This window comes from Artibeus jamaicensis, unplaced genomic scaffold, assembly GCF_021234435.1.
Source record: "Artibeus jamaicensis isolate MK-2021 breed Jamaican fruit bat unplaced genomic scaffold, CSHL_Jam_final contig_1132, whole genome shotgun sequence".
Taxonomy (NCBI): domain Eukaryota; kingdom Metazoa; phylum Chordata; class Mammalia; order Chiroptera; family Phyllostomidae; genus Artibeus; species Artibeus jamaicensis.
The window spans coordinates 705,479-720,021 of NW_026521221.1; the positions used below are offsets into that span (position 1 = coordinate 705,479).

Here is a 14,543-nt window from a genome sequence, read left to right on the forward strand (position 1 = left end):
GGGCCATCTGAGCACTGTTGCCGCAAAACCCAAGTCCGAGGGGCTCATCCAGGGTGTCTTACTCCCCCTGCTCACGCTGAGGGAGCCTTGGAGCTCTGCTTTTACCAGGCCCCTGGAGGTGAAGATGGTGCGCCCCACACACATAATCACAGCTGAGGCAGAACCGCCACCAGCCAAGATCGAGTATATGTTTCGTCCATGGCCTAACCACCTCCAGTGAGAGGCGCTGGGGAATCGGAGGGAGTGATCGAACGTGCTGTTGTCGGGTTCTTCCGGAGCGGCAGCCCCCCTTGGCACGGCCGAGAGCGGGGCCGTCTCCCAGGCGGGGGCCCAGGCTGCTCTGCTGCCACGCGCCCCCCCCACCAAGGCCTCGTCGGGGCCCTGCTGTGTGTTCCCTGTGGGGTCGTCATGACGAACGATGCTGCTGGAACAGGACAGGCCTAACTCCCAAAGAGTGAAGATTTTGTCCAAAAACTCATTAATAAATTAATTGGCTCGTTTGTCAGGGTGGTTCCCGGCAATGCCTGAGATGACATTTCTCTGTGGAGAGCACCCACCTCTTACCATAAACAAACCAAACTCACCCTCTAAAACAAAAGCCTGGAAATATTACAACACAGTATATAACCAGGAATGGAGGCCTCAATCCTTCAGGAATGAAGGGCGACACCCAGTGCCCGGTGTGACTTGTAGCATCTAGAGAAACAACAAACCGTGCTGGCCAGAGGGAAGGAGAGACTCTCAATTGTCTTGCTACCTTCGGAGAGAGAGCACCGGGCAGGGGGCAAAAGGAAGAACCAGCTCAGAGATGGCCCCGGACTCACTTCACGGTGCTGATAGGCTTGGGGTCGAAGTTGCCGTCTGCATCCACCGAGAGCTGTTTCTCCAGCGTGGCCGAGATCCTGGTGTCCAAGTAATCCGGTGGCAAGGCCCCGGCTATGGCGCTGAGACAAGGCAGGGCCATTCGGAAAAGATCTGGGTCATACTTCTGTGGGGAGAATCGAAGACCGTGTTGGGACAGGGATGGGAACCGTGGCCATCAGGCAGCAGCAGTGCATTCACTTGTCCCGGGGAACCAGCACGGTGACATGTAAGCCCTCTGACACATTCTGGCAGAAATTGAGGGGTCCTCGGGGGACCCCGTGACTGGCCGTAAAGCCTGTGGTTCACCAGGTGCTCTAACTTGAGAAACATTAAATCACAGTTTACATCAGTATCTCCTAAACTGTTAATTTCAAGACTATCTAAGGGTTAAAGTGGTCCTCCCTGGGCTGGAAATGTCTATGGACTCACTTTGCCATGGAGGCCCGTAGAACTGGCCCAGCCTGTAACTGGAGAGGAGGAAGGAAGCTGAGCCAGGCTCCCCTGCAGCTCCTACGGCCACGTGTTGGCCTCACCTGCAGCCTGCCCAGAGCACGCCCATTCTTCCTCGAACCGGGCCCGGAAGGCCTTTCAGCCAGAAATGTGGGGTTAGGGGCCGCTTTTAGTTTGCTTTTAGAAATCATAGGAATGAAGGCGTGAAGACAGTGTATATGTAGGTGAACATGCTATCCATACACGTGTTCTGGACTTCTGTAAGAAAACCAGACCTAATCACATTCTACCTTTAAAGCTGATGGCCTCAAACATCTACATAAGCTGGGCCAGGGGAAGTGGAGGCACGTGTTGGAGCTGTATCTCAATCGGATGGTGCAGGAAGGCCCTGGCTTCCCAGGCCCCCAGTTCTCCCTCAACCTCCCCCACTGAGGCTCCAAGTCTCCTGGAAATCCCACGCCCTGACCTCAAGGCAGATGTGCCGGATTCCCCCTCTAACCTAGAACCTGGGGAAGACCAGCTGACAGGGGCCACACAATGTTGGGCCAAGGAATGGTGCTGGGGTCCATCCTCCTACCGCAACCAGGAAATATTTGCGTAATTTACTCTGGTGGTCTCTCTCCCCGGTGGGAGATTTGTGTGCCTAAAAACTCAGTTGCTCCAAGACGCCTCCCTGGTGAGACCAGGATTAGACTGGCCCCCATTTCAGGGAGTGGTGGTAAGGAGGAATGGATATAGCGTGCTTGTGAAGTGCAGCCCCGAGCCCACGGCCGGGGCTGAACAGAGGCTAGCCATTGTGATTTGCAGCAGCCAGGGCCACGGAGGGCCTCCCTTCCTCTCTGGAGGCATTGCCCTCACCTTGTGGGACAGGGAGTCAAAGATGCCCCAGAAGAGCTTCTCGGTCAGGTGCAGCTCTTCCTCCACGGCAAGGCCGTAGCTCCCCCACCCCGACGGCAGACAGTAGTACTTCCAGCACTGTTCGTAGTGGTTCGTCAGAAGCTGGAAGGTCCGCAACAGGATTGCACGGTGTGGGGCAGGGAAGAAGGAAAGAACAAGTGGCCGTCAGATGAGCAAAACCAACATTTGCAGCAGACGAGTTATCCACAGAGGCCCTCAGACACCATGGGAAATGGGCTGTTCCTGCCCAATAAGCTCCAGCCTGAACTGAGTCTAAATAATTCTCGTGCCTCCTAATGTGCTCTTAGCCCTCACTAAAAAATGGATTAACTATTTTTACTTCAAATGAGAAAATTCTACTTTCAGAAAGTAGTCTCTGTGTGTTGTTCCAGCCAGTCAGGGGTAGGAAGAATTTCCTCTGAGATCTTTGCTCATAAATCTGGAAGATGCTGGGCGATGCTGATATGGGGAGGGGGGTGGTGGGAGGCATCTTGTGCATCTTCCCACTGCCCAGCTGTGTTACAGTAGTTCCACATGTGGCCAGCAGAGGGCAGAAGTACACTGCCAATGTTCCCCATCCTCCAAGAAAAATCCCTGAACTAAGAGGCAGAAGTGAGCGCATTGAGGGCTATTCTTGATGCCAGTTTGGGAGCCAGAATCCAGCCCGCTGCACAGGCCCGTGGAGGAAGCAGTGTCAGGTTGAACCGTGAGAACCACGGTTCTCAGCTGTGGTACTTTTTGAGATTAGAAGTGGAGTGGTTAGGGTTAGAGAGCTGAATGAACCCATGGAGGATGGTGGACTCTGACAACAAGCTGTTCTCTGCCTGGTGTGGAGAGAGGACTGAATTAAAGGCCCCTGGGAATTCTGTTTATCCCAGTAAAATAGCTTCTTGAAACCGTTGCTTGGACTATTTCTGAAAAGAAGGAAAAATTCTGTTAAAATCACTAGGCAGAATTTTTGGCTCTGGATGACACTTTTGCTAATATTGTAGGTGGCACAAAGGTAAAAGATAAAAAACTGCCCTCCTGTGTGGGAGTGTGGGGACTGATTCTGGTGCCCCACTCCAGGCCAAGATGCTCACAGCACTAGTGATGAAATGTTTATAATTTATGAGAAAATCAGAAATGAGGAAACGAGAGAGAGAGAGAGAGAGAGGTTGATCCTTGTGGGCTTCCTTTTCATTAGTAAAGAAGAAGAAGAAAAGTGGATCTGTTACAAAAAGAAAGTAAAATCACAAAAATCTGGAAGACAGAAGGGACACTTCAGTTTTTGTACTTGAATAATCACAGGCCTTCAAAGGGTTTTGAGACTGAACACATTCTGAAAGGCTAATTAGGGCAGGAAGCCCAAATCCAGGTCCCCTGACTAACCTCCTCTAAGTGACGGGCAGTTGGTGGACCCCGCTGCAGAATGCTGGGGCAGGTAAGGATCCGGAAGATCCACTCCCCTGCACCCGGACACACTCAAGAAAGGGTTGATTTTGTGGGCTGCATCTTGTTGGCTCTCAACTTAAAGGAGCAGAGTCCGCGGGGCATGCATTTTGCTCCCCACATTGTGAAGACATCACAGTTCGCAAGGCAAGTGTCCTGCGCCACGCACGGGCTGCAGTGGGTCACCAGAGGGGCTTACCTTCAGGGGCATGTTGCAGTGCTCGTTGAGCTGGGGCACGTCGAACACAAGACGCCGCAGGAGCTGCTGCAGCATGGAAGGCCTCAGGTGACTGCCGTGGGCCGTGAGAAAACCAGAAGGGCAGGACAAGAAAGAGAAAACAATAAAGAAAGAATAAAAGAAACACTCAGCAATAACCATCTAGTAGAGCTAAGCCTCAAAACAGTGAGCTCCTAAAACACAAGATCTTGGGGAGAGCACAGCCGATGACGAAACACTGAGAACCGAGTGTAGTTAAAACGCAGAATGAGGGGCATGCAGTGAATAAACTGTGGTACCCGAGGTTAAATTCCAGTCGCCATTCGACAAGACGTTCTAGAGTCTGTGCACAGAGTGTAGCTACTGATTAAGTGCAAAGAATGTAACAGAAAGAAGGGGCTTTTATTATTATTATTTTTAGATATATAATTGACTGCATTTTATTTACTTTTATTTTTTATTCTTGTTTACTCAATTCCAGTTGTCCCAATTTCCCCCTTTGCTCTCCTCTGCCCAGCACCTCCCACCGTCAATCCCCACTCCTTGTTGTACAAGTCCCTGGGTCTTCATACCTTTGACTAATCCCTGCCCTTTCTTCCCACCATCCCCCCCCCCCCTTTCCTCTGGCAGCTCTCAGTCTTGTAAGGAGTGCAAGTCACGGTGAACTCCAGACAAGCAGAAGCTTCTGAGGCCACCTACTGGTGTGATCTGAAGCAAGTTTTAAGGCCCCCTGAGTTACTGTGTGATCTCTGAAGTTCTTATTACTGGAATTACTTCTTGGGTTAAGGCTTCATCCCCAAAAACACTCCTTTAAAGGGCAAATGTACTAACTGATTAAAGAATAGTTTATCCAAGCATCAAAGAGCTCATGGCTTTGGTATTCAGGGCAGTAAATTCTGAGAGAGATGAAGGAGAGAGAAGCAAAACTGATTTAGCCTTTATGTTTAGATTGCCAAAGTTTGAACTCTCTCTCTTAGAATCAGAAAAATTATTTTCCGGCTCTAGTTGGCATACAATATCATAGTAGTTTCAGGTGTATAAAACAGTGATCGGACATTTATACAAATTATGAAATGATCGCCTTCAGTCTAGTAACCGCCTGGCGCCATGTTACCGCCTGCATTCCCTGTGCGGCACTTTGCACTCCCGAGCCTCTTTTGCAGCCGTTGGTTTGTGCTGCTTGATCCCCTCCCCTTTTTCACCCAGCACCCCCCGCCCCAACCTGCCCTCCGCTCTGGCAACCATCAGTCTGTTCTCTGTACTTATGAGTCTGTGTCTGTTTTGTTTGCTCATTTGTTTTATAGATTCCATGTGCATGTGAAATCAGGTGGTATTGTCTTTCTCTGTTGGGCCTACTTCACTTAGCACAGTGCCCTCCAGGTCCGTCCATTTTGTCACAAATATGATGGCCAAACCTTTTAAAAGCCTGGAGGAACCTCTGGATCTTCTGCAGAGAAAAGCGTGTGCACGCAGTTCACACGGTCTGGTGTGTAAGTTCACTTCATGGACCCATGAACTCCTCCCTCAGATGCCCACGGAACCATGGAGGCCCAGTAAATACCTCTGATGGCCACGTGTTGGATGCCAGGGAGGAAAGCCTTGGACGCACCCGCAACGAGGAGGATGGCGGCAAACAGAGACAGACAACCCAACTCAACTATTCCACTACTTGCCCCAGAGCTGCTCACGGGGCACAAAGCCCTGCAGTGGAAAGGGTCGGCCAGAATGTTCCAGAAGTAAATGGCCTCGTTGCTGACTCCTGTACTTATTATGTAAAATTCCTCAACTTTACACATTGCTGTTTAGCTTATTGGTCATATCACCCAAGATGGACTAACGTGAATACAATCAAGGCATGAAAATAAATCTCTCTGTTAATTCCTGACTTGTTAAAAATAAATAATGACATAACTAGTTGAATAGCAATTTATCTGCTATATCTGGAGCTCATATGGACCAAGAGGAGGGCTGTGGAAGCCCCTTGGAGTATAGGAGTGGGGCTGTTAGTTACACATTTGTAGTTTGATGTAAAGTTCTAACTCCCCCAGGTCGGATTCTTACAGAGCACTTGCAGCTCTCATCAGCCCCACCGACATGGCTTTAACACTGGGGGACGGCTCATGCCGGCAGACAGGGCTCCGCCGCGGGTCTGAGCTCCCATCCAGCAAAAGGCAGAACAAGGCTTGCAACGGCTGCAGGTGCCAGTTACAGAACTGACAGTGACAGGATTTCTGTGTGTGTCGACTCACCCTTCATTGCCCTGCCGCCGTTGAGAAGAGAAGCAGAGACCCGTCCACACAAGGGAAGGGGTCATCGCTCTCCCCGTCACAGTGGCAGAGTGGAAGCCCAGTGCCCCGTCGATTCCTAGATGCCTGTGAGTGCTTCTACCCAGCCCTGTCCCTCTTTCAGGACCAAAACATTCTAATGAACTTCACTCCCTGCCAGATATGATGATCTTGGAATGAATGAAATAATGTCTGAGGACAGGCCCTGATTTGCGTGGAGGAGCTCAAAGAGAAACCCCTTTTACGGGGCCCTGCTGGAGGCACCCCCCCCCCCCCGCCCTCTACTCCAAACCCAGGCAAACCGCACTGTACCATGACATGGCCCGTCCCCTGAAGGACTGGGTTGGCCAAAAAGTTCCTTTGTTTTTTTTTCTGTACGATGGCTCTAGTGGTGCTTGGCTTGAACTTCATTTGAAACGATTTTGTTAGAGTGTATTGTGACAGCTGTCATATCGGTGTGGATTAAAAAAAACATCAAAATTGTTGAATTTTTGTGTAGCCATGTCAACATTGAAGATGGAAGATAATACACATTTTTAGCATAGGATGCTTTATTACTTCAAGAAAGGTAAAAAGGCAACTGAAACACAAAAATGATTTGTGCAGTGTATGAAGGTGATTGATTGAATGTGTCAGAAGTGGTTTGCAAAGACACTTTTGCAAAGTTTCGTGCTGGAGATTCTCCCTGGACGATGCTCCACAGTCAGGAAGACCAGGTGAAGCTGACAGCAATCGAAGACATTAACTGAGAAGAATCAATGTGACACCTCGTGGGAGACAGCCGACATGCTCAAACTATCCAAACTGTATTGACAGTCATTGGTGAAAATGAAAAATGTGTCTTTTCCTTTACAGAGAAAACGGAATGAACTTTTTGGCCAACCCGGTAGTTGAAGTCTATAGGCATTAGAAGATAGAAAGACAGCGGACGTAGCTCCATTTTTAATGAAACACTGTAAATGTGAGGATCGTTATTATATTTGAAAGGTAAGTGTGAGATTGTCTTTCAGCTTGATGTCTAAGGCACCAATCAACTGTTCTTTTCCCTAGGTAGCCCTAGCCCCTCAACACAGAGCCAGTCGCCTTGCGTGGCCGGGAGACAGCTGCTTCACCGGGAGCCACGGCCAGACCCCGCTGCCTGCTGGTCCTGTCTCCGGGGCAGCCTGCAGCAGGGCTTCGCCCCCTTGGCTCTCGGCTGCACTACGGAATCACCCAGCAACTTCAAAGGCTACAGGTCTCCGTCTCATTTCTAGAGGTTGGAATCGGGGCCAGAGGTATGAGCTGGGTGCTGGGGCATGAACCTAGTATTTCCCCAGGTGATTCTCGTGTGCAGCTGGGGTGGAAAACTGGCTTAAAGCCGGAGCCCTGGCCCTGCACCAGCTGCTGTAGGAAGAGCCCTTCCTTCTTTGATCCTTCCTGACCTGACATAGTTTCCTGAGGAGCCAAGGCTCCTGGAGTGACTTTACCTCTGTCCCTGCAGGCCCTGGGGCCTGTCTGCAGTGGTGAAAACTATTGCCCTCCCTTCCCCTCTGGGACTGGAGATGCCTTCCCCTTGCTCCCAGTCTCGCGAGGGCTGCTTTGATCCGCAGTGGTGGAGGCTGGCCTCTGTGCAAAAGGCCCGCTCATTTGCAGGGGAAATCCTGCTCTTAGGGACTAAAACGGTAGTTCTTCTTTGGAAAACTACGGGCCTAAAAGACAGTCTCATCTCCTGGTCCACCAACCCTGAGGGCTAGAGGCTGAGCTGCACCCCCCCCCCCCCCACAAGGACCGCAGAGAGGCTGTGGCAAAGAGGAGATGTCTGGGGGAGGGCTGGTGTGTGGCACGGGCCTGGGAGCTTCCTCAGACCGGAATCGCCAATTTTTACTGATTACATGATTAAATGCAGCTGCCGTAGATGCGCACACACAGGGGAGAAACAGGGGCGGGGTACTTACTTGCAGACAGCAAGCAAACATTCTTCTATGGTGTCCCTCTGAGCTTTGGTGAGGGAACGTCCCTTGGAAAGCCGATATATGGTCTGGAGCGTGGAATCGATCAAAGACGTGTAGTGTTCCGTTCCAGCGAAGAGAGGGGCGCATCTTGTGAGGAGCGGGAGCACAGCAGAACAAATGTACCGATTCAGGGCCAGCGCAGCCTCCGTGGTGCTCAGGGAAACCTAGGAGAGGGCACGGGGACACCGGTCAGGTTCCCCGGGAAAGAGAGCAAAGCTCGCCCCGCATACCGAGCACCCACTGAGCGGGGCAGGGAAGCTCACACGTAGCTGTGCATCGCAGGAACAAAGTAACAACTTTGTGCCTTCTCAGCAGACTGATTGCTCTTTCACATTTCGAATGAGAAAAAAATCCTGCTTAAAAAAATAGACAGGTGAAAAGCAAAGACTGGCTGATCCTAACACATTCTAAATGATCCACAAACATCCACCTTCCTCAGAGATTTCTAACCTGTTAAAAGCATGTGGTGGCCAGTCTAATCCAATCTCCTTGGCGCCTGCAGAGCTCAACCGCATTATTTTTCCTGCTGTAGCTCTTTTCTCTTCTCTTAGGGAGACTCATAAGTTGTTCTCTTGTGGTTCGGGAACCACTGAGCAAAGGCCAAGCCAGCTCTCATTTCGCTGGTTTTGCAGCGAGTGGAGGAATTCTGACGCCCGTCACTCAACTTACGAGCATCGTGAACAATTCACAGTCTAGTAATGATATGAGGGCAGATCTCATTTTACGTGGGAGCAAGTGTCCGAGAAACAGGAACGCAGGCCCTTCTCCGCACCTGCTGCAGTGCGCACTCCCCACGGGCCCTGGTTTATTCAGACAGGCCGATTCAAGGAAGAACCCCTCAGTGACACTACATTTAGCCAAAGCATTTGATTTATTCATGTAATTTTTACCTGAGGATATATTTATTGATGTTTTAGAGAACGAGGAATGGAGAGGGAGAGAGAGAAATATTGATGTGAGAGAGAATCATTGATCGGTTGCCTCCCGTATGTGCCCTGACCAGGGACCGAACATACAACCCAGGTATGTGCCCTGACTGGGGTTCGAACCCCCAACCTTCTGGTGTACGGGATGATGCTCCAACCAGCTGGGCCACCCGGCCAGGGCAGCCAAAGCATATTTAACTATCATCTCTGAAAACTGCAAAACTTTAAAAGAAACCTTGAGATTCACAGAGATGAAATATTATCATCATTTTCTGTGATCATCACAATAATTATATCTGTAACTTATGGTCTGATAAACTGTTTTCTTTGAACTGTACACATTTCCTGGGTGTTCCTCTTAATTATCAAAACCTTGTTTTCTAGGAGCTTGAGTAATCGTACCGAATCCTTCACATTTATCACTTTAACAGAGTAATTAAAATGAAGAAGGACCTAGCTTTTACTACAGTGGCTTAAAAGTTTTCAGAAGAGAATGCATGAAAATGTGTGTGCCGAGAAACCCAATGTAAAACGGCTTGTGTAGAAGGTGCTAAGACACGTGTGTGGTTTGGACACCAAATGCTGGAGCAGCATTTGCTATTTATTTCATCTATAAAAAAATCAAATGCCTTGATCAGGAACCTTGGGAATATCCCACAAGTTAAACAATTATTAAATTTTAAGCCAAGGAATTTATTGAAAAGCTGAAAACAAATAAGCTGTGGGAGCACTGTTTAATTATCCAAAAGGATCGTCCTAACACCCTCATGGATACACCATTGCTTAGTCCCAAGCCAGAGACAGGGCTGGACCGGGCAGGGGAGGGTGGGGGCGGGAGGTGAGGCCCGCACTGCTTCCACCACAGGCAACCCATGCAAATGGAATCCGGGCCAGGCCAGGCCAGAACTCAGACTGCTATCTCGGCTGGACACCAGGTGGGGCCTTTGGGCAACTTTATGACTGATCAAGAAGATGTGCTTCTGGCTCTTAAGAAAAAACAAGCTCTAAACTGGCAAAATGTTCCTGAGCTTAAGCTGATTTAATCAGTCTTCCTCTTTGGACCCGGTACTCCTGGGGCATCGGGTCTGTGCTTGTTCCTGACTTGGGGCATCAGGCATCTGTGCTCTTCAACTTCGGGGCCTCCCGCCTTCATGTCTGTTGATAATGGATTACGGAACCTCACATCTGACTTCCAAACTTGGATTTGCCCTTGGCCTCTTGTCCTGACCTTGTCCTGCCCGAAGTCTGTCAGCTTTGGACTATCTTGGTTGACTGTATTAAACTTAGGGAGTAAGCGTGGGAAGAAGAGTGCCAGCCGCTAGTGCAGTCAGCCAGCCCTTCTCGTGAGTGACAGAGCCCTACTTCTCCCGTGATGATTTCTGCCCCACGGGAAACATGTGGTAAAATCTGGAACTGGTGTGGGGAGTGCTGGTTAGAGGCCAGGATGCCACTAAACATGCCGTAATTCACAGGATGCCTCTACCCCGCCCCCCAACAAATATTATAAATGTTGAGAAACTTTGGAATACAGGGAACTGGTTGAATATTTGAGGTCAGGTTTACATACATCTAAGTCACTGGCCCAGTAAATTAAGAACTCCCATTTCTTGGGGACTCTGTTTTCTTACCCTTTAAAACAAGCTACCAGAGTGCAATCAGTGAGTAGATTAGTGAATAGTCACTTCCGAATTCGAAGGTACTAATTTACACTGGTGGGAAAACTATTTTTCCTTATTTTAGGTACTTACCGTATCTAGAGAGGCGGAGGTTCTTAAGTCAGGTAAAAACCCGACCTCCAGCAGGTGGAGCAGGAACGTTTGATCCTTAATGCCGTAAACGCGGTCCAGGAACAGCACCATGGGCGCCTTGTGGTCCGGGCAGAAGTGAGCGGCCACGTCCGGCTCGCTGACAGACCCGTCTGGAAGACACGGAGACCGTCATTTCCCCCCGTCCTGTCTCCGTGGTCTCAAGGGCAACACAGAGTTTGTCGTCTAGGGCTTGTTCTCCTAACAAGCAACAGGAATTTGGGAAACCATATAATACCATGCTGCATCCAGCTTAGATTGGCTGGGAAGAGCTGGTTGCTAAAATGTTAGGACTTTTGTGAGTCGGTTGTTAGACATGCTCATTATTAAAAAATAAAGCTTACAATAAAGTAAGTTTTAAAAGGTAACAAATACTCAAAATTCACTAATTCCTCATGACTATCCTGAGGTTGTTCACGTCTATGGTTTGTATGTTGGAAATGCAGCACAGTGGTGCGCTGTGTGCTGACCCCATGCTCAGGGACATGAGGTTGGTAGCTTGAGGGTGACTCTGGGGACAGTATTGTCACCACAGAAATGGGCAAATGCAGGAGTCTGGGCGTTAGCTACAGCTCTGTTGTGGAAGACACACAAAAGAGAGAGGGAAAAGGTAAAGGCGAAATAAACTCAAAAGTGTGTTGTGTCGGTAGCTGTTACATCCTAAATAGCACAAAAACAAAGAAATCTCCCAGTATTTTAAAGCTATTATCTGATTTAGGTGGAATTTGAATCAGATCATCCAATAATCCGAACCTTAACAAATGAAGATGTTCAAAGATGAAGTGGGGGATAGCATGAAGAAAATAAAAACTGCTTTGCTTGGAAAATGAAGACAGCATTTTGAAACAAGATGAAAAAGAGTCTTCCTGCTATTTTGTTAAGAGAAAAAACAACTAGGAAACACGGCCCATCGATGATCAGTCTGCAGTCAGGGCATGTTTAGATTCCGTACTGCACAAGCACCCTAAGAGCCGCCAGGAGTGGTGTGCAGGGACCTTCCCGGGGAAGGGAGAGCCAGGAGGGAAGGGACGGTCCCAGCTGGAAGCCACCTGCCACTCCTCTCATGGGCACTAGGGGGCGCTGGAGTGCAGAGCCAAGGCTGCGTTAACCTCTGGGACACACCTGGTGTGCTGAGGAACATTATTTTTATGGTGTATCAGTGTTTTGTGCTCAAAAAGTTTGGGAAACACTGAGTTCAACACTCTTTTCTTTATCATACGTTTTCGCAGAGGTTCTATAATCCCATGTGATTGATGAAGTTTTATAAAAATGTGATATTTTTGAGAGTGATGTCACCAAGACTGAAGAATAGGAGGTCCCAGGCTCTGTACCCCACAAAGATAAGCAACTAGACAGCTACCCATGAATACCAATAGTACTGGGAGAACCCTGGAGTCCACTCAAGAAACTTCAGCAACACAGTGGGACGAAACACCTGAGAATAGTGGTACGAAAAGGGAAGGAAGAGCAGCTTTATTTTGCCTGCATCCTCCCTGCCCCAGGCTGGCCCTGCTCCAGTGTCACAATGATGTGGGAAACTTTGGAAAACCTTTGCTCACCCAAAACCCCAGGCGCCCTGGGAGAGCGATAAGACCGTCTGGGAAAAGCAAACAGCGGGATAGTCACAAGGACTGGGGCTAGCACCCCCGCTGATAGAACTAATTTTCACATTTAGCCTTTGTACTCTGCTTCTGCCCCGTAGGTAGAACTAATTACCCCATTCCGCTTCTATATCTCCGCTTTGCTAGGTAGACAGGAAGACCCCTAGGCTATATAAATCCCAAGAATCCTTTGTTCAGGGCTCAGAATTTGGAGACTGACTCCTCTGGGGCCGTGCAAGTTAATAAACCTCATACTCCAGAATCCCTAGGTGTCTGGTTGCTTCATTTTCCTATAACAACGAGGGAACTCCTCTTGATGGAAAGTGGGGAGTGGGTGAGTGGTCAGCTCCTCCAGCCTCTTGGGGCACCAAAAGAAGGACCCACATTGCCTTCAACCCACCAGGGGCCGGCAAAGCTGAGACGTCTGGAGATGCCTAAGAGTAAGAAGGGCAGGCAGGGGCTACCTGCACCAGGCATGCGGCAGGAGCCAGCGTGGTTCCCAGGGACCTGCTGGGCAGAGAACCTCAGCAGCTTTGCCACCAAAGAAACCAGCAGCCGGGCCAGCCACCACAAAACCCTGACAGATTCCACAGGTTTTTCAGGTTTGCAGATGCCTGGATGCCTGAGTCTCTCTGCACTCCTATCACCCTCACTGCTGGAACCCAGGATCTGCACTGGCAGCCTCCGCAGCTGTGTAAGTTCAAGACACCAGCTTAGGCCCCTGCCGTGGACACCCGCCACCATATGTGCACTGGGGAGCAGACTCCCACCACTGGCCTTTATTGCCATGCATAGTGGTGAGGCCCTGCCGCCATGGCAGTGTATACCTACATGTAGGGACCCCAGAGCTGCTTGTGGGGCCTGCTCCAGCCCTGTCTGGGCTCACCTGTAGCTAGCACCTTCAGTGGTGAACTTGTATACCACTGGCCAGAGTCTTGTCACTGCCCCCACTGCTGTGCACCTGTGGCGAGACTCGGAAGCCACAGGAACGCACGCTGACAGCTAGGGTTCCCACAGCTGCTACTGTACCATCAGGTAGCCCTTGGCCTTGCTGCTGGCCCTGGCCATTGGCACTGTGTGTGTGCATGGACCTGGCCTGTGCTGCTACACAGGCACCTGTAGCTGGTCCCTGCAGCTGAGTCTGTGTATACTACTGGCTCCGACCACCCCCACTGCCTGCCCTGGTCCCTAATCGCCAGACCTGGAGGCCTGCCAAGTAAGGACCTGAACAGCTCTTGCAGTGACCGAGGACTCCTGGCAGCTCTTGCCAAGGACCACACAGTTGTCAATGTTGTGGACCCCTGTGGCCCTGAGATGACATCACCCCTTCCCCCAGGCCCAAAGCTGCTACACACCCCTGCACTTGGCCCCTTGCTTTACACTCCAACATGCCCCACCCACAGGGGAAGGTCTTTCCTTGCCAAAGTCAGTCCACACAGTGTAGAAATGTGCGTATACCTATGCAAGGCCACAGGTATCACAAAAAAACAAGGGCACATGACACCACAATAGGGACACAGTAAACTTCTAGTAACTGGCCCTAAAAAAGTGAAGATACATGAATTGCCTGACAGTTCCAAATAATTATTTTAAAGATGCTCAGAGAGCTACAAGAGGACACTGAAAAACAATTTCATGAAATCAAGAAAATATGAGAACAAAATGAGTTCAGCAAAGAGATAGAAAATATGAAAGTGTAAAAACAAATAGAAATTTTGAAACTGAAGAATACAATGCCTGAATGGAAGAATTCAACAGAACACTTCAACAGCACACTGAAACAAGCAGAGAAATTGGCAAACTCAAAGAAGAAGTAAGAGGAAGAAAAAGAAAAAACAGAATAAAAAGGAATGAAGAAAGACTGTGGGACGAATGGGACGAATGGGACACCATGGAGAGAAACACTCCACACCTCAATGGAGTCCCGGAGCGGAAGGGAGGAAAAAGAGAGAGAAACCAAGAGAAACGATCACTGAGAACTTTTCAAACTTGGGGAGATAAACAGACATCCAATTCATGAAGGTAATAGCTCACCCCAAATTTTCAATCCTAACTGATCTTCTCTAAGATCAAGTA

At 49.5% G+C, this 14,543-nt stretch overlaps 1 protein-coding gene across 1 annotated transcript in view; it reads right to left on the minus strand.

Moving 5' to 3' along the window:
- Window positions 1-14,543, minus strand: part of RYR3 (ryanodine receptor 3) — a 514,231-nt gene that overhangs the window by 98,720 nt on the left and 400,968 nt on the right. The window contains exons 47-51 of the mRNA XM_053665407.1: window positions 10,810-10,979; window positions 8,079-8,299; window positions 3,842-3,932; window positions 2,173-2,313; window positions 825-988 (exon numbers count right to left, since the gene is read on the minus strand). Coding sequence (XP_053521382.1) covers window positions 825-988; window positions 2,173-2,313; window positions 3,842-3,932; window positions 8,079-8,299; window positions 10,810-10,979 — 787 coding nt within the window. The remainder of the gene's footprint in view (window positions 1-824; window positions 989-2,172; window positions 2,314-3,841; window positions 3,933-8,078; window positions 8,300-10,809; window positions 10,980-14,543) is intronic.